This window comes from Patiria miniata, unplaced genomic scaffold (assembly GCF_015706575.1).
Source record: "Patiria miniata isolate m_02_andy unplaced genomic scaffold, ASM1570657v1 HiC_scaffold_25, whole genome shotgun sequence".
Classification (NCBI taxonomy): Eukaryota; Metazoa; Echinodermata; class Asteroidea; order Valvatida; family Asterinidae; genus Patiria; species Patiria miniata.
Genome location: NW_024037064.1, coordinates 6,221,497 through 6,245,412, shown reverse-complemented (window position 1 = coordinate 6,245,412; position 23,916 = coordinate 6,221,497). Strand labels below are relative to the sequence as shown.

Below are 23,916 nucleotides of genomic sequence, written 5' to 3'. Positions count from 1 at the left end.
CCATGGCTTAAAGGCATATAGGAACATTTGGATTTCATGCAATTTGTTTGTTTCCAATACATGTAATATCATCAATGTTGCACAGAAGAATACTCTAAACCTAACATGTTGAAGCTTTGGATATTACACTTTTTAAGAAAAGAGTGAAATATCCATGCACAAACTTTTGATCAATAAACGTGATTTCATCCATAGAACTCTTATTTCCAAAAATCAGTCAATTGACTTATCATTGGAAATCACCTACATTTCTTGATTTCTTCTTAATGACAGCAAGCCAGATGGAATAATTTCATGGGTGTTTAGTACCAGTACGATCTTTAATCCAAGTGAGCTTTTTGATTACAATTCGGTAAGTTACTTTTGGGATAAATGCAAATGATCCCATCCCATATCCCTTGAAATGTGTAAATTAATGAGTACAAAAATCCCCATCATTTAAAATTGCAATCAGTTCAGCTTTGCAAATACAGTGTTTAAATCTCATTTTAATCAAAATCTTCTTTCATTTGTCATGCCAGCAACAACAGTTAAACATTATTTACATTCAGTTTACATTTCCAATGTGAATAAATCAAAATGTTGATTCAAAGTCTACCTTTTCTCTCCTGCAGAACTGCTTTTACCAAAATGAACGGTTGCATTTGGGCATGTTATAAACGACTGTTATCACCTGGGCAACTGAAAAATATCAAAACTGTTAGAAACAAAAATGTCAGTTTTTGAACAGAATGTTGATCATACTTAGAACAAACAAATCTAGTGTCGATCAATACTATTACTTTGAAGAGGCAAATTATCCACTTGGACCTATTTTAACATAATCAGAAACACAGAAAAATGTTCGCGTATACAACAATTACAAGATTGGTCCTGAATGAGCAAACATGACTTTCCTCTGATAAAAATGCGTCATTTGGCAATGCAACATTCTACATGTATATATTATACATGAATTGTTTGACAGTACGAACACTGGTTTAGTATAGTACCTCTCAATATGGACATAGGCCTATAGTTGAATAGTAAACAAAATCCACGTTATACTGTCCTTACACAACTGGACCACTCTAAAGGTATATTACATACACAGTCAAGGTTAAAGATCTATACAAAAGTTAGCAAACTGGAATCATAATTTTTGCCATTTTATGCATAATTTACATTAATTTACACAAACGATTTGATAATGAATGAAGCACAAACACTCGAAAGAAACGTCTGTATGGGCACGTGAACTTGTCAGGATTTTGTAATTTGTACAAAGCTGAGGCAAATGCTTTTTAGCAAAACTACCGTCTCTTTTTCAGGGTTTAATTTTTTTGTATCATTCTGTACACTAAATTTTGCACAGCACCGGTCTATGGAAGGGTGTTGTGCAGCCATTTGCGTGTGGTCACATTAGTTTGTTTGAATGCCATATTACTACATTGATCGGGTAACAGGGTAGGAGGAGGCCTTTGTCACAAAAGTTGAAGACATCTCACACAACTTTCACCTAAGATGATGCGATACAAGATAATTTCTCAAAAGAAATGGAAAGGAGAGGTGGATTCTCCTGTTTAATTGACGATTAGATTGTGGATTTATAATAGTACTCAAAGGTCACCCAAGATACAAGGTCAATTTAATATCACTTTCAAGTGTCACACAGAATGCTTAGTACAGTGCTAATATGTTTGAAGATTTCAATGAATCATTTTGTACAGGAATTGATTGTCTTTTCACATTGTCTTTTGATTGATTAATTAATTGATGGAATAATTTTTTTTGGGAGGGGTTGGGGTTCAGTAGAATGAAGAACTATGCTTGGTATATTTGTATTCATAATGTATGAGGATTCTGAATACATCTATTTGTATTGAAACCTTTTTGTTGACTTTTCTATTCATTATCGAGCCTCTTATTGCCCTCTGAAAATAAAGTTTTGTTGTTATTGATTGCTGTTATTTTTTATTTGTTTTTAACTTATTGGGTTTTTTTGGGGGGGAGGGGAGGGGGTTGCAGAGCATTGATTTTACATAAAATGACCCATGATACGTGCTACTTTGTGAACGTGGTGCATTCATAGGGCACAGGGTGGGAGTTATGACTTGGTGGTAGATTATTTAGGCTCGGAAATCTCCCTCTGCTGTTTCCTTCAGGTGAGGGAGGCCTTGACTGACAACTTGTCTGATGAGCTGAGCATCGAGGCCGATGTTATGAAGTCCCAACCGACATAACTTTGGGAAACCTTGGAGATGACCGATGAGAGCCCTCACTGCATCCAAACTGAATGCACTGTCATCAAGGGTAAGCCCTATTAAACCACGCCCAGCAGGAAGGATGCTGATCAGGTCCTTCACATCATCATCGACCAACCTGCACTTTTCGAGGTGCAAGGTGCCAATGGCTGGCAAGATATGGACATCTCGCAACTGTCCATGCAGGTTGATACTATGCAGGTAGAGATAATTAAACCTGCATTCTTCCAGTACCTGCAACACATCAACAACCTCCTCTGGTCTTACTTTTATCATGGACAAACTAGGCATGATTTTTTCTTGCATGCGCAAAAAGCTGTGCGATGCAGGCCCCATGTCAAACAACGACTTTTCCCCAATGTAAAACATAATGTGTAATTGAGCACGGCGCTCTTCTTTCCTCACACCAATTGTTTTCTCTAGGGGACTGAAATCCTCCTTCTCCTCCTCAGACAACATGTAGTGAACAAATATCATCTTAGCCGACTCCATGCTGTCACTCATCAGAAGAATTTCCCTGAAAAGGTTAAGATCCTGCTTTCTTACATGCATGTAAAAGCCTGTATTTTTAAGTGGTGGAGTGACACGCTTTAAGTAGTAGCTCAGTGATTTCAGGTCTGCATTACTCTCACACTCTACCCTAGTTGGTCTGACAAGTTTGGTAGCCAACTCTTTTGAACCAGATTCACACAATATCAACCGAGCCAATCTCTGCAGCTTCATCTCATCACCTTGCATCTCTTGTATGTGATCCAGAATGAGACCAGCAGCCTGCATGGATCTACCACAACAAAATCTCAGCAGGTATTCCATCGCAAAAACATTTCCTTCTCCAATCTGCTCCAACTGATGACGGAAATTGTTTTCGTCATCTTGTTGTAGCAATTTCACCAGGTGACATGCTGCAAAGTATTCTTGGATGGACTTGTGGGGGAAAGTGACCAGCACTTTTACATCCAGACCACTCGTGAACGTTTCACGTAGAACGAAACCCACACGACAACCCTCAGCTAAGCAAGACGGACAATCCTGAAATTCAGTTTCATTGAACATGAGTCTTTCCCCTCTAGAGTCTAGTAACCCTTGTAATGCAACACGCCCCAAGTCATCAATGATGGGCATCAAGTTTAACATCACCTGATCATCATTCATATCTTTATTGCAGCGCTTGAAAAGAACAACCGCAAACTTTTCGTACAGCTTGGTAATTCTCTCAGGCAATGACTTTTCATTCTTCCAAACAAGGCACAACATCTGGGAAATGATTGGAATTACAGCCATCTCCTTGAGATTTGCATTGTCTTCTAGATGTGAAATCAATGCCTCTCCCATGTCAGAATCATCAGAAAGGTTTAATCTGATATATTGATCTCTGTCTTGTGGTCTGAAGCCACATGTTTCAACCACTGCGTACGGGTTGCTACCCTCCAATACATATTCCATCATGTGTGGTCGAGTAGTTACCAACACAAAACTTTTTGTAAGGACTCTGCTGTGTAAGATATCTTGAACCCTGTACACGCCCTCCTTAGATTGCAAAACATGAGACGGAATTTCATCTAATCCATCCAACAGCAAAGCAATGCGTGATTGCTTACCATCAATGATACGTTGCACTGTTGTTTTGTCCAGTTTTGTGTCAATTGGTAGAATTTGGTCAAATATGGCATCCAAGACACTGTTTGATTGCATTTGCCTCAGCTTAATCCAAAGCACAAGATCGAATCTACCGAGAAGGGGTTCTGAACTGAGTGTGATGCAGGAGTTTACAACTTTCACTAACAGGGTTGTTTTACCCGTCCCGGCCCCACCATAAAGAAGAATCTTGATTTCCTTAACTATTTTCTGATTGAACAAATCATCAACGGATTTGAGAATTATCTTTTGTGCTTCATCCAAAAATATGTTTTGTTTTAGTAATGTGACCAACCTCTCTGATTTCGTTTTGCCTGAAATGTTCTTTCTGAGATTCAGTGGAATAAAGAATTCCTCAATACCCACATTACGTGACTGCAGTGTAGGATGTGCAGGAATAGTTGTTGCAGTTTGCTCATAGTTGTCAATAATTTCCTGTTGCAAATCCTCAAAGGTACCCGATTCCTGGAGTCCGGTGGTTTCTGAAAGAAATCATGAAATTATAATAAGTAACTGATTTGAGAACTGATAAACATGATTCCTTACAATCATTCTTTCAAGCTGCATTAACCCTCTCTACTAATGACGTATGAGTAAACTATTCATTAAGTATACATGAACATGATTCATAACAATTCTCTCAAGCTGCAATTCAACAAATCCGAACAATGTGCATGTCCATTTTTCAACATATTATTTGTTTCTGCAGGCAGCAATTTTTTTTTAACTTCATCCATAATGTACTCAATTGGTTAAAGTTTCCAATTACGTGCAGTAAAATGTACACTTGGAAATGTTGCGTGAGGATTGTATCCAAAGTTTGCTTCCAAGCGTGCGTCCCTGAGATCATGATATTGATAAAAGCAGGAAGAAGTTTCGTCTTCAGGGTGTGGACCCACTGATTAGTCCTCAGTGCCTGTTAATTCCAGGGTATATCTAAGGATGCATATAGGACCTACATGTACCTTTCTCAACAGCACCCCCCATCCCCCCCCCCCCCAAAAAAAGAGGGCAATGCAAGCTGAACAATACCAAACACGACCAGATTAAAATTTGTTTATCAAAGACTTTATTCTACAGTAAAATGTAGGTTAAGTAAGTTGCGTATGAACACTTTGAGTTAATTACATTTGTCTTTGAATATAGTAATGTCACTTAAATGTGGTGGGTAGGTACGTGTACATGTAGATAGTGCTACTAATTTGCAAATTACAAAAGTGACGTCATGATGACCTCATCACCTAATTCTTTTAATTAATTTTCGAAACCTTTCACATGTTCTTCTGCTAGCAAAATTTGACATAAAATGCAATCAGATTGACATCAAACTACGTACAGGTTGGCCCTAGACAAGTGATGTCATGATGACGTCATCAATGGTCTTATGATGTCACCTTAAAGTTGTCTATTTTACAATTTTTTATCTAGAGAACGTAAGTCCAATTGGGTTGGAACTTTGTATGTTCATGTACATATACAGGTACAGGCACGTGTTAACAGATTAAAACTTGGGGACGTCATGATGACATCATCATGGGTCCAAATACGTTATCCTAAAGGTGCATATTTTAAAGCCCTATATATTTGGAGAACTACAAGAACAGTTAAATAAGTCATGAAACTATGTTCACTACATACATGTGCTAAAACAGTATACCACCCTCCCCCTGCCCCCCCCCCAATACATTAACACTTGATTTAAGATATCTACTTCATCGCATCAAATAAGATTATATTTACCTGGTCCCTCTGACAGCTTGTTGTAAATGATATTTACTTCATTTGAACCAACAATGACAGGGTTCTGGCTACCGCTGATGCTTCCTATGATGGCTTCACTTCTTTGTGGGTAATCTACAATCAAAAGCAAGAATTAAAATATCCTTCAATTCAATTCAATTAAATAATTAGGGAATAACAGTGTGAGCACCCGGTCTTCACTTTTGTGTGACTTTTCTTTTGGCGATATTTCCAAACTTTTTGTGTGTTCATGTTTACATACTCCTTGTTTCCAAAATTACAAAGATGCTCGATTTAGAAACAGTAAATATGTCCCTGTGAGGCGTGTTTACAGAAAATAAATCACATATCCATGCTTTCGTTGTAAACATCCTTAGTATGAACATGTCGTGTTAAGACTTATAACGCGCCCGCAGGCCCCGCATAACAACTACATGTATAGAATGCATACACGCACGGAAGTCTTCACACGATGGTGGTTGAGAGCACGTGTACTGATGTATTATAAAAAGTTACCGAAGGACTGTTGTTTATTTGGTCAATCATGGCTTACATGATGCTGGATCAACGCTGGTTCAGGGGCCATTTATTCACTTGTTTTTGAAGCCTGTCTTTATATCACATGTTAATACACCCCCACGTGATCGAGTCTCGACCAATCAGAAGCTATCAACTCTCCAAGGCATTTATTAATGGTTGATTAAAAACATGTCTGACAGTTAAAAATCGGAAATTTGTACATGTGAACATAATATATGATTTTCAAAAAACAATTATACCAAAACATAATATTACTAAAAACCAAACATTAAAATACTTACATTAAAAATAAAAATACTTTAAAAATGTGCGCAAACCATGTAGCCCTACTTTAAAGGGTTTTTTTAAGAACCAAAAGTTCAATTCAGTTTGTTTATACCGGTATTTAGCCTGTTTACAGATACAAAGAACATTTTTTTCCTTAAAACGATGTTGCATTCGGGTGACGTTATTATCAGATTTGTCTTTCAATTCATAATGTTTTGCAGGCCAAATTTGTGCACCAACAGTTTATTTGCCAAAAATTGTGCTCGAAAAAATCATGAAATTTGCTCTTTGTTGTCAACATCATAATATAGTGTGCTTTGATAATATCCTACTGTTGGCTCTCAGGTACATGTATGTGAAAAACACCATATTTAGGGGTTTTTAAAATATTGTTCAGAGGATGGAATTTGCATGTAAATCAATTTGGTGATGTAAATCAATATTGTGTTTTTGCTCTTTACAGACGTCAGGCGCAGATCCAGGATTTTTTTAGATGGGGGGCACAACTTCGGAGAATTTGCTCCAAGAACTTATACGAGCGTGAAGCCCCTGAAAATTTGTGATTCTAGATGCTCTGTGGTGCAATCTGAGGCGATTCCTGGCCCCTTTACCCCTGAATTCTTTGAGCAAAAGCTTTTAAGATTTTAAGAAGTTACTGTGTACTTCAAAATTGTAAACCATGTATTTTCGTATTCATATTTCTTGCATTGTATTTTGGAAAAAGAATCGAATTGACTTAGTTTGTAAACTGTTGCAACAATGCGTTGGGGCATTTGCACCGAGGACTAATGAGAGCGCGGAGCACAAATGCCTTACGGTGTGGGGTCAGGGGCCCGCTAATAAAGGGCCGCGGGAAATTTTGGATTCAAGATGCTCTGTGGTGCAAATCTGAGGCAATTCCTGGCCCCCTTTTCCCCTATAGCCCTGGGTTAAGTGTAAAATGTTTTAAGATACTTCGGATTTTTTTCACTTTCATTTCGGTTTGCGGTAACACATGTAACATGTAACACATACTCTTGTATTTATAGCCTTTTAAGATTCTTCTGTTCTTCACTTGATAACCATGCATTTCCGTCTGCATATTTATTTTCGTGCATTTTATTTATGAAAAGGAATTGGATAGGCTTATAGTTTGTAAACTGTTGAAAGGATGCGAATAGGGGCTTCTGCCCGAGGACTACTGCGAGCGCGAAGGGCAAATGTCTTACGGCGTGGGGTCCGCGGCCGACGGCGTGGGGTCGGGGCCGGCTTAAGGGCACCGGGAAATTTTTGGATTCTAGATGCTCTGTTGTTTAAAATACACTGTTGCTTTTACAAGCCTTTTAAGTTTTTTCTGTTCTGCACTTGATAATCATGGATTTTTGTCTGCATAATTATTTTCATGCAATTTACTTTTGAAAAGGAATAACTGTATAGACTTCGTTTGTAAACTGATTAAGGATGCTTTCTAATGTTTTGTTTCAAGTTTAAATTGTCAGTGTATCAATAAGAACAAACCGCTTGAACATGTACATGTACATTGAGTTCAAGTTTAAAATTTGTGTAATTTAATCAACTACCAGTAAAACAGGGGAGTAATTAGGCCTCCATGCACACTGGAACTTCACAGATCTCAATGAAAAGTGAAAAGTCCCATTCGATCCCAAGAACTCCCCTCTCTGGGCTGACAGGGGGCTGGTCGGCAGTGTGGTCCCCCTTGTTTCAGGGACACTGCAATGCTATATATTGTGCCTAATAGCATCAATGCAAAGGATGGAGGGGAAGGATGCTGTCACTGGGAACCGATATCAGGGCCAGGGGAGTTATAACATGCAGGGTTTACAGACAAATGTTTGTGTCTCACCTGGTCTTGGCTGTAGTTGCGGCGGAGGTTGTTGCGTTGGTTCCTGCTGGGAAGGCTGTCCACTGCCAGACTGAGTCGTTTGTTGATCATCTGGTAGTTGTTGGGTCAGAGCTGCTTGACTGTCTGTTACTGTGGTTACGGTAAGAGCAACCCACAAACCAAATTTGAAGTTCCTAAGTAAAGTATTTCTCAAGCATTCATGCTGACAATACAGCAATTAGTGATCTTGACCTAGCTGTCGGCCCCAAAAGCAACAGGCCTCTTAAGATTATCAAGAACAACAGACAACCCACAAACCAAATTTAAAGCTCCTATGTAATTATTCTCAAGTTATCGCATTGACAAGATTTCTATTGTTTTAGCAATAGTGACCTTGACCTTTGACCTGTCGGTCCCAAAAGCAATAGGCTTCTTAAGAGTACCAAAAACAACCCACGAACCAAATTTCAAGTTCTTTAATAAGTAAAGTATTTCTCAAGTTAACTCGTTGACAAGATTTCTTTTGTTTTAGCAATAGTAACCTTGACCTTTGACCTGTTGGCCCCAAAATTAATAGGCCTATTAAGACTATCCAGAACAATCCACAAACGAAATGTCAAGTTCCTAAGTAAAGTATTTATCAAGTTATCGTGCTGAACAAGTAGGCCATGGATCAGCCTTGGTCAAAAATTTTGGCAACCGGTATCAAATGAGGGTAATAATCGTCATAGCAATTTTTGGCAAGGTATACACCTCCATAGTTGGCAAGGTATACACCTCCATAGTTGGAAAATATGTGACAGCATTGCAGCAGTGCAGCTTTTAATTATTACCCTTTTTCTCAAAATGTCCATCAAAATGCTTGTTACCACTCTAGGGGCGGTATGCCTTGCGCATGCCAACTATAATCAATTATGCCCTGATTTGATACCGACCAAACCCCCATGCTGATGGCCGAAAGGGTTAACGGGGTGTAAATTGAGGATTTTCTTTTGTTCCTCTTCCCTTTTCCTTTGTTTGTACTTTAACTTTTTTGCAACAGCTCTCATTGGTTTGTACACATTTTCCAACCAAGGAGTCCTCGATTCGGTTTCTGTCCTCGATTCATTGATAATGTTGCGTGTGTCCTTGACTTACACCATATACAAAATAATGCAGTAAAACAGACCAGCAGCCGATTTCACAAAATCTTACGAATTGGCGCAACTCTGCTTGAGCCAAAATTTATTGTGTAAGTTGCGCAACATGACCCATTTCACAAAAGTCACATAGTGCGTAAGTCCACAAGTTGCGCAATAAATTATGATGTAACTTGCACCATCATTTTAGACGGCATAAGTTGTGTCATAACGACTGAAAATGACATATTTTACCAGCATATCAGGAGTGTCACAGAGCTTGTTATTGCACAACTTATCAAGGTTGATACAAGACGGACAAAATAATTTTCAAAATGGCGGGCTGAGGTGATCCAACGACTGTTTTGCGAACGAAAAAATTCACACACAAACAGCCGTGGTAAATGCTGCTTTTATCCTCGTCCAAGATGCTTAAATTATTTAAAGCATTGTGAAGCTGCGCCAAGCTTTGTGAAATCGATCGTAACTTTATTGCGCAGCTGGGCAACAAATTTGTTGCCTAAGTCTTACTCATGGCACAAGCTGCGCACTTTTTCATGAAATCGACTGCTGCCCACTGTCATGGCACAACCAACAAAGGGTCTATAGTTAAACCAAAATTCAAGATTATATGAAATGCTGTAAAACAAACATTTTTGGGATAAGAAACATTCAATTTACATACCTACATTTGTAATTACCTACATTTGTAATTACCTACATTGGTAATTATGGCAGAGTTTTTGCTTACCGTCACCGAGTCCGATCTCATGAACGCCCGTTGCTTTGACATCGCCCTCACTCAACAGCCTCTCAGCCTCCATATCAGACTTGGCTGTGGACTCGGCTAGATTCACTTCTGCAATGTAGCCTAGTGCAGGGGTGAGATTGTTGGAAAATGAAAAAAATCCACAAAAATTATCAGCAAATAAATGCACTGTGGATCTGCAAACATTTCAACTCATTTGAATACGTGTCCTGAATGACTTCACATTAGCTTCAGTTCGCATTCACATTCACATGTGTGATGCGATCAAACTAAATGAGTCGTTAATTGTCGGCAATTATGATTTTAAGATACAGCCCAAAATAGTTCAGTCAGGGTGAAAATTTCAAAATTGACTTTTTTGTAAAATAAGAAGGCTACATATGTCCTCTTTCATGTCAACTTTTTTTCCGGAGAAAATATCACGATAAAGTATTCAAAACGTGACATTTTTGCTAAGGAGTAACAAATTTATGTCAATAACTTGAAATAAAGCATGTTTATTGTTGTGTAATAAACACTTCAATTTTGAATCGTTGATTTCTCTGTTTGAGTCTCTGTTTTCTTGTTTCAAATCTGCCTGTGTTCCAAGTCCCATAACTTCTGAATGGAAGGTCCTATTCACATGGGGTTTTCACCAAATATAAACTGAGATACAGCTCTATTCAATAATGTAAAAAAAAAACCACAACATTTGATAAGGGCCGACAAATGACTCATTTAGTTGCATCACATGTTTTTGCATTTGGCCTGAAGACTGCTGACCCACCTGCGACTTTACTTTCGTACTTCTCGTCAATCTTGGTGATTTCTTTGTAAGTCGTAACAGCCACCTCGTAATCCTTCAGTCCCTGCTGGGCCTTACCAAGGTGCACCAATGCCTTGACGTTGTTTGGTTCCAACTGCAAGGCAGTCCGGCAGTCCTCCATTGCCTCTGTAAACTTTCCCAATTTGTTGTAAGCCTTGGGGGGAAATAAGTGAAAAGATGGGATTCAAATTTGCCACACAGTGAACAACGAAGTGATGCGTGTCTCAATAGGATAACATGTGTGACGCCTTGAATTAATCGTCTGCCTTATGTGCAGTACTACAAAAACAAACATGCAGGATGAGTTGGCCCCCCTCCCAAAATGATATGTTTTCCTTTCTTTTTTTCCCCTTTATATGAAAAATTTTCAGGAAATAAATTAAAACGTTGCGTATCTCTCTCACAAGCCATCAGCAACGTTCATGATGTTGCGTATCTCTCACAAACCTTCACCTCCACTTGCCTCTCTCCACCCAGGAGTACACATGTAAATGCGTAAGGGTATTACTTGGGGAGCAACCTACAGTCATGACAATGGACTCATCCAGGGGGAATAGAAATATTCTCAGTCATTTCATGAATACGGAGATCTTGGCTCGTAACGGACTTGACTTGTTTACCTGTGCCCTGTTGGTGTACAGCACCACAAAGTCTTTTAGACGCTCCAGGCCCTGTGTGTAGAGCTCAACGGCTCGTGTGTAATTGCTCTTCTTGAACGCTTGGTTCCCCTGATCTTTCAGAGCCGTCGCCTCTGCTTTACGCTTCTCTGCGGGCTTGTTGGCGTCTGCTTCCAGGGCTTTCATGACATTATCTGAAAAAAAAGTTGATCACACGTTACATAAAAGGATAGAGTTTACTACAGTCATCCCGGTTAACCTTAGGGTAAAAAAAAAGTCTCCGGTTTCTGGTATGGAGCTTGCCCCAAAGTCGTGTGGCGACGCAGGTTTTTTTTTTTACCCCACTTTTTTTTTCAAATGTGGGCTGATATGTTGCAGATGACACTTCGATCCCCTTAAAACTCTCAAAAATATCCTTTAGAGTGGAGCTTGAGGTGACCTCAGTAAGGCCATAAGGCTTGGGAAGTCTGCACCCACTTACGATCTCGACTCGACCTGCCAGGCTGGTCATTAGTCTGCTCTCTTACATACTGCGATAATTGAAATGCATTTTCAGATTCCCCGAGATACACGACCATCGCTCCCTCACTCGGCTTCCAGATGCACAATAACAAAATTACAACACCGTGTGCAAATGGTGCCCGACTAAATTTAGTGCAAAATATATGGGTGCATCATCTGCACTGCTCCAGGATGTCACTGGCTCAGCCTCTACCAATTGACAGTGATTGCTGGAAGATTTGCAGGATTGAGGCATGGTCACCCCTCCAAGGACCACATTATAAAGAAATAATTGAGGATTTTGCAGGATTAAGGCTGTATGCGATTTTTACATGAAGGCAGTTGGAGGATTTTGCAGGACTGAGGTTGCATCTATACTATAATTCCAGGAATCTGTGTGTGTGTGTCTGTCTGTCTGTATTTCGATTATCTCCAGAACCAGGCATTGTATGAAGTTGAAAATCGGCGGGTGTCTTGAACGGGACACCAGAATGTGTAGTGCCAACTTTGAAGTTGTTTGGACGAGCGGTTCTCGAAAAAGCTGCAAAAGAGCAACATTTTCTGAGGCAAACGTGGCAAATTATAGCCTAGACCACCACGCACTGATGTTCTTTTCAATTGTTTACGTCATGTTTTAGGCTAAAGTGCACGTACTCAATATGACGTAAACAATGCAAAAAGGACGGGCACGCGCACGTGCATTGTAGGGCGATACCATATTGTCCAATGTGGGTGAATGGCACTGCATACCATGTTTCCGTATGTACACGTACGTGGTGGCTACACGGGCACATTAGGTGGTCGACTGAGCATCCTTACTGCAGGGCAATACCATTGTCCAGAAGGGGTAAATATCTGCGCTATTATTTTGCAGCTTTTTCGAAAACCACTAGCCTAAACAACTTCAAATTTGGCACAAACTTTGACGTGAGTGCATTCAACCTGTGAAAACATGCAACCAATACCAGCGGCAAAGAAATTTGCCCTTCCCGAACATGCACATTTTAGACGGGCACTGCACTAGTCCTAGCAAAAACCCCTAGGGAGTTAGGATTAATACAAATACTGCAAATACAAATTCTGGTTATGGGCAATTGAATGTCATGTCAGTATTATACAGAGCTTTTAAAAGCTCAGTGAATAAACCTGACAATGTATTTATCGAATCTTTTACATGTACAGCCATTACCTGGTCATGGTCAAGGAGACTAAACAGACTAGGAGTTGTGGATCATTTTTCTAAATTGTTATTTAGGTATAATGGTTTATTGGTTTTGTCACTGATATGTACCTTTCATAATGGTGAAATTGCCGTTAAAGCAAACCAAAAACCTTTGTCCCGACTGTGCATTTACATGTCTGTGTACAGTAAATACAGTGAATACTCCACTTAAGTAATTACACTTTCTGTCATAACTAATATTTTGGCCAAGTATTAACGATCAGTACACTGTACAACAGCACACACAGTAGTCTTGGCACACGACGCTATTGATCGATAGTGGAGGATGCATATATATACCCTCTAATGGCACAACAATTAGACCGGCAGCCCTATATACATGTACTTGCACTAATTCTTAGCCATTTTGTTTCAGTGGTTTTAACTTTTTCTTTAGTGTTTTTCCCAGGCTTTCCTAAGGAATCAATCAGCGACTGAGAAAAGGTTATATGGCTCGCCCAATGGTTGTAAACGTACGCCCTGGCCTATGTGCGGTGATCGAGCACCATCACTTTATAGGGAACCAATTAGCGATTGAAAAAAAGGTTTCATGGCTCACCTGACGGTTGTGGACATTCGCGCTATACGTGCGGTGATCAAGCATGGAGCTATAAAAATGACTATGATTGTTCAAATTTATACAGACAGTCTTATTTACATAAAATGGCCACGCCCCATTGCTACGAAATGACCAAGATATTGGTGAGAGAAAGTACAAAATCAATTATGCAAGTGCGCTACACAACAATGCAACTATCTCTCTTGATCACTGACATCTTGGGCCAAGACTATATACACAGGGGTTTGGCATTGGAGCAATAGGCCATTTCTCACTAGACCAAATCTCGGGGGTGGCCCGGGGCGACATGGAGGTTAAAATAAACCATGTTTCTCACTTGAAATTTTCATCCCTGCGCCACCCCCCAGCCACCCCAAGATTGCTCATCCCCGGGGCAAGCTCACCCCTGCTTGGGACCAGGGTGGAAAAATCTTATCCCCAGGGCGAGACACTTTCCCCAGGGCGAAAACTTTAGTGTTAAACGAGAAGGGGTGAATTTGCCCCGGGGCGAGCATCAGAGGGTTGAAAAGACTGTAAAGTCTGATGTAATTGCAACAGTTCATCTGAAAATACGGTTAATTGCAAACAATATGGGTTTTTGGGTGGCTTTTGAACCACAGCAAATCCAACCGTTCCACGTTTCTCACTTGAAATTGTCATCCCTGCGCCACCCCCAGCCACCCCCAAGATTGCTCATCCCTGGAGCGAGCTCACCCTGCTGGGGACCAGGGTTGAAAAATCTTATCCCGGGACGAAAACTGTAGTGTTAAACGAGTAGGGGTGAATTTGCCCCGGGGCGAGCATCAGAGGGTTGAAAAGACTGTAAAGTCTGATGTAATTGCAACAGTTCATCTGAAAATACGGTTAATTGCAAACAATGTGGGTTTTTGGGTGGCTTTTGAACCAAAGCAAATCCAACCGTACCATTCAACAACCAACAACTCGATCAATCGTAATCATACTGGAAAAAATAATTGTAAAAAATCCAATAAAAATGTTGGGAAGTTTACCGGATATTTTGACATGAAAATACACACAGAGTTTTATGCCTTTCTTTCCTAATTATTGAGTACTAATAAGTAAGAATAGTGAAATTTGCTCTGTGAAGAGGCATACAAATCAGAAGAATGCAAAATATGGCTAAATAGGTCAGCTAATAGAGCACTTGAACGGTGATTCAGAGGTTGTCTGATCAAATCTCACTCTAGTGAATTTCTATACTAATCTGCTTAAAAACGCTAAGACAAAGAGATACAACTTTTCTCGTCACTGTTGCTTGGCAACAAGCTGTCAAAAAACAAATTCTGATTCTGATTGATTCCTCTGTCTCAGATCAAACTTAGAAATATGGTGACTCACGGGGATGGGTAGCAGGAATGTCTTGCACTGCTGGTGAAGATGCCTTTTCTAAAATTATGAAGAAGAAAAAGTAAAACAGATTAGTCTCCAATCCAGCCACTGTCAACTTTGGAAACCAGTTACAGTCTTTATTTTTCAAAGAGGAGTCTAAGAATCATTGACACATGTGCACTATGATCATTGACTAAACCTGGTTGTAGAAAAAGCAGTTGATTGAAAGAACTGATGAAATTGAAATATAACAGCATGGCTGATCATCAAAATAAATATTACTAATTGTATTAAAAAAAAAACAAAAAAACTATATAGACCATTTGCAAGTTGCGCCATGACAGCAGGCAGGTTTTAGTTAAATTTAGTTACAATACAAGCACAAAGTACCTAATCAAGTGTATCCATTGATCTTTATTAGTAAGACTGGATAGGACACGCGTACACTTGCACGCAGTGAAGATTCGGAAAACGTGGACACAAGCAGCTGGGTAGTACAGTGCGGGTTTAATGTTTGCGACTGCGGATGCGTGACGTGCGCATGCTGCATGGTCTGTGTGTGACGAACGCATTTCAAACTTTCAAACCCTCACCGATGACTACGCATACGAGCACAAGATGGAGGGTGCTGTGTCCTATCCTGTCTTCCTAATAGAGACCAATGAGTGTATCACACAAAAACACACATTTACTTGTTCCGTAGTTGTGGGGACTTACACTCGTCGCCACAAGGTATTTGTGGGGACCGAAAATGCTATGGGGACAGCAGAAAGTCCCCATAACTCGGTCCTAATATTTGCCTAACAATAAAAAACTTCCCCATAACGCGGTGTATGCCTACCCAGACTTACCCACTGTCATGGCACACCATGCAAAGGGTGTCTTAGGCTTTTATACCTTACCTGAAACTTGGGGCTTCCCATCGTCCACATTTGATTCTGAAAATGAAATATTAAATGTACCTGCATTATAGTCTGGCCGCACTAAATAGTACACTGGGACATTGAGTAGGATTTTCCAACAGCAAATTTTTTTTAATTTTTTGCTTGCACATACCTTTGCTCTGAATGCTTGTTATTCCAAAAAGATCAAGATCAATATCAAAGAAGCTATGAAAGGTAAATCGCAAAAAAGTAACGCTTGTCAAGTAGACAGACACTTTTTTTCTTACCATAATTCAAGGCAAGATGAACAAATTAAGTAAATTCTATTCAAATTATTATTTAATACTGGCATCAATGTAATAATATTGAGTGATCATTCAAGCAAACTTTCCACATCGTTAAGCAATTATAGGGTGGAGGATGCCATAAACATAATGTCTGTCACTGGGACAGAAGAAAACAGTTTCAATTTTGTTTAATCCATGAAGATCCTTTCTAACAAATGACAATAGTAATTAAAGGCCCTAAACTCCAGTCCATCTTTTGCTCAACTGTTCAATCGTCTGAAGAACTTGACATGAGGAAATACTGAAATCTTTTTGACATAACGTTTGTTACACAGGCAGACTTTGATTATCATTATTTTTTTTAATGGAAGTCCAAGAATCATTCCGTTACCAACTGATGCATGCACACTATGGTCATTAACTAAACCTGGTTGCAGAAAAGTACCGGTAGCTGGTACAAGACTCTTGCTATCAATTGGGGCTACCTGAGCAGTATTGCGCTCGGAATGATACATGTACTTGTACATGTTCATACGATGCAGTGTTTGCTCCGATTCCAATTAAGTGAGCAAGAAAGATACCTCAGAATGGTATATACCGGTGCGATACGATGGTTGCTCCGGTTCGAAGTGAGTGAGATACTCGCTGATCATCAATTAAAATTAACATCACTGATCTTATTTGTCAAATAATACTAAACACAATGTAAATTTATGTAAGAATCTGTAACTTACCCAGAATTTGGGTGCGAATATGTATATTAAAGGTAAAGTATAGGCTTTATAATTTATGCAGAACTTGGGCGTGAATATGTATGAGGTATAGTATAGGTTTTATAACTTACCCGGAACAGTGGGGAGCTCATCATCAAAGTTTGTTTCTGAAAAGAAAATAATATTCAATGTACTGCATTTGCCTTTACAGTAAAAATAGCACTGCACTGTGAAAAGAGGCATACAAATCAGAAGAACGCAAAATATGGCTGAATACAATGCAGGTCAGTAAATAGAGCACTGGAATGGGGATTCAGAGGTTACTGTGCAAATCTCACTCTAATTCCTTACTAATCTGCTTAAAAACAAATCAAATGCAGCAAGCAGCCAACAGAAAAATGAAAATACTCTGATTCTGATTGATTCCTCTGTCTCAGATCAAAATATGAAATATGCCGACTCACTGGGATGGGTAGAAGGAATGTCTTCAACTGCTGGTGAAGATGTCTCTTCTAAAATTATGAAGAAGAAAAAAGTAAAACAGATTAGTCTCCAATCCAGCCACTGTCCACTTTAAAAACCTGTTTACAATCTTTATTTTTCAAAGAGGAGTCTAAGAATTATTGACAAATGTGCACTATGATCATTGACTAAACCTGGTTGTAGAAAAAGTAGTTCATTGATAAACGAAAATAAACAAGCGTTAGATTTTTGATAGAATTGAAATATATCAGCATGGCTGATCATCAAAATATTTGTAAAAAAAAACCCCACTATATAGACCGTTTGCAAGGTGCGCCATGACAGCGGGCAGGTTTTATTTAAATTTAGTTACAATACAAGCACAAAGTACCTAATCAAGTGTATCACCCAGAAACAAATACCTGCCCACTGTCATGACACACCATGCAAAGGGTCTCTTTGGCTCTATAACTTACCTGCAACTTGGGGCTTCCCATCGTCCACATTTGATTCTGAAAATGAAATATTAAACGTACCTGTAAAACGGTCTGTCCACACTAAATGTTACAACTTTGATCATTGAGCACGATTTCCAACAGCAATTTTTTTTAAATTTTTTTGCTTGCACATATCTTTGCTCTGTATGCTTGTTAAAGGGAAGATACAACATTTGCAAACATCAACAAATGAAATAGTCAAATTATCACAAAATACCTTACTGGATTGTTAGGGAATGACAGTCTAAAGCATCCTGTACAATCGTGGCTCCTGGTGTGCTGACATTTTCAACAAAAACTCCATTTTTCCAACACAAACTGGCTTTTTTCAAAAACTGCCCCTAATTTTTCATATTTAGTTATTCCGTATATAGATTACACATCTGTGAAGGGGTACAAGCCAGCTAGACTGATTCTTTCACTTTACAATTCCCCCAGTCTATAAATCGCTCCATTTCATCTTAAGTGGGGTCTGGGAGCCAGACTACAAGAACATGATTGGTTTTCTTAGTTTTTCCAGCATCTACGATCCCATAACGTGAAACAAGTCATTTTTAACAATATTTGCTATAACATACTAATTCTCCAAATCCATTTATTACTGAATATTGCAGCAAAAGCAAAATGTTGTACATTCCCTTTAATCTAGAAAATTCACGATCAAAAAGCTATGAAAGGTGGTACATCGTAAAGATGTAACGCTCGTCAAGTGGACAGACATTTTTGTTCCTAATAATTTCAAGGCAAGATGAACAAATTCAGTAAATTTTATTCAAATTATTATTTAATACCATCAATGTTAATATTGAGTGTTCTTTTAAGCAAACTTTCCACACCCTTAAGAAATTATAGGGTGGAGGATGCCTGGTGAACATAATGTTTGTCACTGGACAGAAGGAAACAGTTTCAATGAGTTTCAAACAGTTTTTTTTAATCGATGAAGATCCTTTCTCACAAATGAGAATAGTAATTAAAGGCCCTGTTAACCCAAGTCCTTCTTTTGCTCAACTATTCAATCGTCTGAAGAACTTGACATGAGGAAATACTGAAATCTTCTCCGACATAACGTTTGTTACACAGGCAGACTTTGATTATAATATTTTTTAAAATCAGTTACCAATTGACGCATGCGCATTATGGTCACTGACTAAACCCGGTTGAAGAAAAGTACCGGTAGCTGCAGGCACGCAGGGCAAGGGTTTTGCTTTGTGAAATAGCAGGTAAAAAACTCTTGCTATCAATGGGGGCTACCTGAGCAGCATCGTGCTAGAAATGAAACATGTACATGTATACGATGCGGTGTTTGCTCCGATTCCAGTGAGATACCTCGGAACAATGTGAGGGTTGCTCCGGTTCAAAGTGAGTGAGATACTCGCTGATATTTGTCCAAAATAACTACACAGTGTAAATGTATATAAGGATCTACAACTTACCCAGAACTTGGGCGTGAATATGTATGAGGTATAGTATAGGCTTTATAACTTACCCAGAACCTATGCGTGAATTTGTACATGTATGAGGTACGTTATTGTAAAGGCTTTAAAACTTACCGGTACCTGGAACTTGGGGGTGCTCATCATCCAAGTTTGTTTCTGAAAAGAAATTTGTATTAAATGTAATTACATTTGTTTATACACTGTAAATAGCACTGAAAAGAGGCATTTACAAATTAAGAGAGCACAAACATACATGTAATGGCTAAAAAGGTCAGTTAATAGAGCACTACCATTTTGAATTCAGGAAAAATTGACTGGCATTAGACAGACCAATCACAGGGCACTTTGCTTGGTCACCTGGATTGGTGATCAATCAAAGTGCCCTGTGATAGGTCAGGTGACAAATTAACAACAAGGCGTGTGTGACAAGGATGTTTCCTGAATTGAAGGTGAAATTTCTCTTTTCTTCCCAAAGGTATGTGAACCTAACCACCATCGTTTGTATTTTCAATTCCCACAGAGGCTACTCCTAGAACTATGAGGCTCCACATAGTGGAGCCTCATAGATTAAGAACTCCGCAAAATTGTTTTCAGCACAAAACACTTATTAAGTACAAAAACGTCCATCAAAATGCAGAAATTTCCCACAGAACCGCTGCACAGTTTGCCCCCAAACTCCACACTACACCTCATGACATATACTCACAAAATATGTGCAGAACAAACATTGCTGGATTTTGTCGTTTTTTGGGGCTAAAATGATGAAATATATGCCCTTTCCGCACTGAGCCAACCTGACACTTGAAACGTGCACGCATATGATCGAGCGATGATTTTCGGTTCGCTCGGAGCGTGCCGTGGGGGGGGGGGGGGGGGGGGTGTCATATGCATGCACATTTCAAGTGCTGTGAGGGATGTTTCGAGATTTTGTCTGAGCATTAATACATAGACCAGGTGTAAAGCAGATTTCAAATTGCAATACATGTATAGTGCTGATGATTGTCCATCTTCAACAAACCTCTTGGAGCGAATCTACTCTGAGGATTTCCCATAATTGGTCAGACTAAGACCATGTTCCAACACAAGCAAACTATTTCCTGCATATAGATAAAAACAAAAACAAAAATCGACAATGAGTGACAACGATCAATGCAGAGAAGACGACAATATAGCAAAATGGATGCAAGGGCGGATCCGGGGGGGGGGGGGGCAACGGGGGCCTTCGTACATTATATTTTCTTCAAAAACAAAATTGGTCAAAGTGGTCAGAAATTGCCTCAGATCGCACCACAGAGCATTTACAATCCAAAAAAATCGGGCCTCGAACCCTACGCCGTAATTTTGTGATCCACTTTTTTGGGGGACCAAAGTTGGGGGGGGGGGCCACAAAAATTGTGTTCTGGATCCGCCCTTGCATGGATGCTGTGTGCCCGTGGTACATGCAGCATTTGTTTGTGAGTAATCCGTTTATTTGACATTGGTATGTTTTAATATGAAGCCATTATATCTCCGCCATTGTGTATCCATGAGGGTCAGTGCTGGAACTGCTGCACATCCATGACCTATTGTTATACTCCATTTAATTATTGCATTTCCATACTAGGGTACCCACCGTATTCAAATTAAATGGTAGATTAGCAATATTGCCTGTACTACTTTTTATTACAAAGAACATAAATCAACTGTAAACCAAAATACAATTTGCTGAAAAGCACCATGAGTATGGCTTAGGAAATGCCTGTCTTTGATAGGCAAGAATTGGCAAGCCTTGCAAACCTAGTCCTGGTCCAGTCACAAGGGACACTTAGTCATAGTCACAAGTGACAGTCAGTCAGTTAGTTGGGGGGGGGGGGCGGGAGGAGTCAGTCAGTCAGTCCGTAAGCTATCAAGATGATACTGGGCTGGCCCTCTAGGACTAGGAAAAATTTCAACCAACTTAATGATACAAGTTGAAATTCGCTTCTTCCTTTTGAATATTTGGAGCTTAAAGCTTTAAATTGCAAGCCTTAATTGATTTTATGGATCATTCAGTCACAAACATTTTGAAATTAAAAGTACATTTATCAGTCAACAAGAAAGTAGGACGGAATGTGCTTCATGAAGCAGGACAGATCAGCTGCGTTATTCATACGTAAAATCCATGAAATGACCATTTTATATTAGAATGATTGCACCTGCTGATATAAGTTATGATTGCAGCTGACAGTGCAGTGACGTTGATAACAAGTCCGTTACTGCTTGGATACAATGACAGAATAGTTGATGCATGAAAAAGTGATGTAAGGTTTTGGCAACGTCCTTCATTGTAGTGCAGCGTTTCTCAAAACATCAAGAACAGCAGTGTGTGGAGGGAGGGGCATGCCCCGCCCATGTTTTCCCTCTCCTCATTTACCCCCATGCTCCGTATCAGAGCCTGAATGTCCATACTCATTATTTGCTGATCATACATTTAACATCACACACTGTCTGGAAGGGACCTTAATAGTGCCAATATGAAATCCGGACAGCCACACCTGCCTCCCCAACCCCTTGAGCATCGAAGGATTCAACTCCCATCCAACCCCACTTCTATCTTTTGACCTTGAGAAAAACAAATACATGTACCTTCAACCGAAGGTGATGAGCAAATACCATCAATGCGTACCTACAAGAAGTGTAACAACGAGACACATCATTGATGCAATGTATGCAAACACCACTTATCGATAACATTTGAACCGTCTGTAATTATCACCCTGCATATGTTTATGTAAGCCGCCGGTGTCGGTGGACTGTATTCTGTCAACTATTGGAACTGATATCAGTCCAAGTATTCACCCACAAATTCCACAATAAACATAATTAACAAAACATATCATTGAAAATCATACTTTGGACCAGCCAGACAAAAGTAAACAAACAAAACACTTCAAACCATTCCTTTGACACTCTTCACATAAAGTAATTACACTAAATTACCTGCAAAAAGCCAACTTTAAGAGTCTGTTGATAAAAATATCATTTTTTTATCTTCTCTTTAAGAAATAAAATGGACCGATTCCAGGGCAGTTGTTTGATAAGTTTACTAGTCCATATTAGGCAAGCATATGACCGTATATAGCCATCGTATCAGTCAATCAGAGCCTAGCCATGACCAATTTCCCCACCTAACATTCCTCTACCACATTAAGTATGTGTACAGATGGGTTAGCGAGCCGCTCGCGGCATGCCTCTGTGACTCGTATCTTGGTCTTGCAAGCTCAAAATCTTTGAGGAAACTACAGGAAATCACACAGATTTCACACAGAAATCACACACCGTGACAATTTGGGTCATTGATTGCATATCCTTTGTAAAGTGTCATTATCTGTAATTTTGTGTGTAATGCGTCAGGTTTTTTTTTTCAAAATCAAAAGAAGCCCTGAATAAATACACTACAGAAATAAACAAAGTACTTCAAGATTTTACCTTTGAACCAAATCAAAAGAAATAGGACAAATGCACTAAGCAGTGATGCCTCCCCCACTTACTTATGCAATATGCAGTGATGCCCCGCCCCCTCACTAAACACAGATGCAATGTGCAGTGATGCCCCGCCCCCTCACTACACACAAATGTAATGTGCAGTGATGCCCCGCTCCCTCACTACACACAAAATCACAAATGCAATGTGCAGTGACGCCCCACCCTCTCACTACACACAAATGCAATGTGCAGTGATGCCCCGCCCTCTCAATACACACAAATGCAATGTGCAGTGATGCCCCGCCCTCTCACTAAACACACATGCAATGTGCAGTGATGCCCCGCCCCCTCACTACACACAAATGCAATGTGCAGTGATGCTCCACCCCACACACAAATACAATGTGCAGTGATGCCCCACCCCCTTACTACACACAAATGCAATGTGCAGTGATGCCCCGCCCTCTCAATACACACAAATGCAATGTGCAGTGATGCCCCGCCCTCTCACTACACACAAATGCAATGTGCAGTGATGCCCCGCCCCCTCACTACACACAAATGCAACGTGCAGTGATGCCCCGCCCTCTCACTACACACAAATGCAATGTGCAGTGATGCCACGCCCTCTCACTACACACAAATGCACTGTGCACTGATGGCACGCCCTCTCACCACAAACAAATGCACTGTGCACTGATGTCACGCCCCCTCACTACACACAAATGCACTGTGCACATACATTTGGCTAACGGTTGATCTTTCTTGAAGGTTTTTTTGGCCAGATTTAGTTTATCTCTGTGTATGACCTTAACAACTACCGTAGCCATTAAAACATAAAAATTAGGACGAAAACTGGGGACAATACTGAAAGTAATATTGCAACGTGGAATCAGACAAAATCACATCATTCCACTCACTGACATTGTGTTGAACTATAGTTAGTAGGTGTAGCAGAATGTTTCTTTTTCCCAAACTTCTGTAAGCTACGGGGCATCAACTACT

General features: G+C 39.7%; 1 protein-coding gene and 1 long non-coding RNA gene across 2 annotated transcripts; both read right to left on the bottom strand.

Annotated features, from left to right (window-relative positions):
- Nucleotides 1-2,108: 2,108 nt before the first annotated feature.
- On the bottom strand, nt 2,109-16,128 carry LOC119732981. Its single transcript, XM_038206564.1, has 8 exons — nt 16,091-16,128; nt 15,198-15,245; nt 11,560-11,750; nt 10,901-11,093; nt 10,117-10,236; nt 8,269-8,397; nt 5,619-5,732; nt 2,109-4,360 (listed from the first exon to the last, which is right to left on the bottom strand). Exons 3-8 carry the CDS (start codon nt 11,740-11,742, stop codon nt 2,109-2,111), a joined length of 2,991 nt encoding a protein of 996 aa, XP_038062492.1. The 5' UTR covers nt 11,743-11,750; nt 15,198-15,245; nt 16,091-16,128.
- A 1,075-nt stretch (nt 16,129-17,203) lies between these two features.
- Nucleotides 17,204-20,552, bottom strand: LOC119733339. The gene is made up of 5 exons (XR_005271787.1): nt 20,486-20,552; nt 19,582-19,623; nt 18,011-18,046; nt 17,537-17,584; nt 17,204-17,239 (listed from the first exon to the last, which is right to left on the bottom strand). It is a non-coding gene; the product is annotated as an uncharacterized LOC119733339 (long non-coding RNA).
- Between the last annotated feature and the right edge of the window lie 3,364 nt (nt 20,553-23,916).

Excerpts from the sequence above, each read along its gene's own strand:
- LOC119732981 (XM_038206564.1), bottom strand. The coding sequence starts at position 11,742 with ATGAAAGCCCTGGAAGCAGACGCCAACAAGCCCGCAGAGAAGCGTAAA. Across the intron at positions 8,398-10,116 it reads TGAGATCGGACTCGGTGACG|TAACAGACAGTCAAGCAGCT; the intron begins GTAAGCAAAAAC and ends CCGTAACCACAG. Across the intron at positions 5,733-8,268 it reads GCAACTACAGCCAAGACCAG|ATTACCCACAAAGAAGTGAA; the intron begins GTGAGACACAAA and ends TTTTGATTGTAG.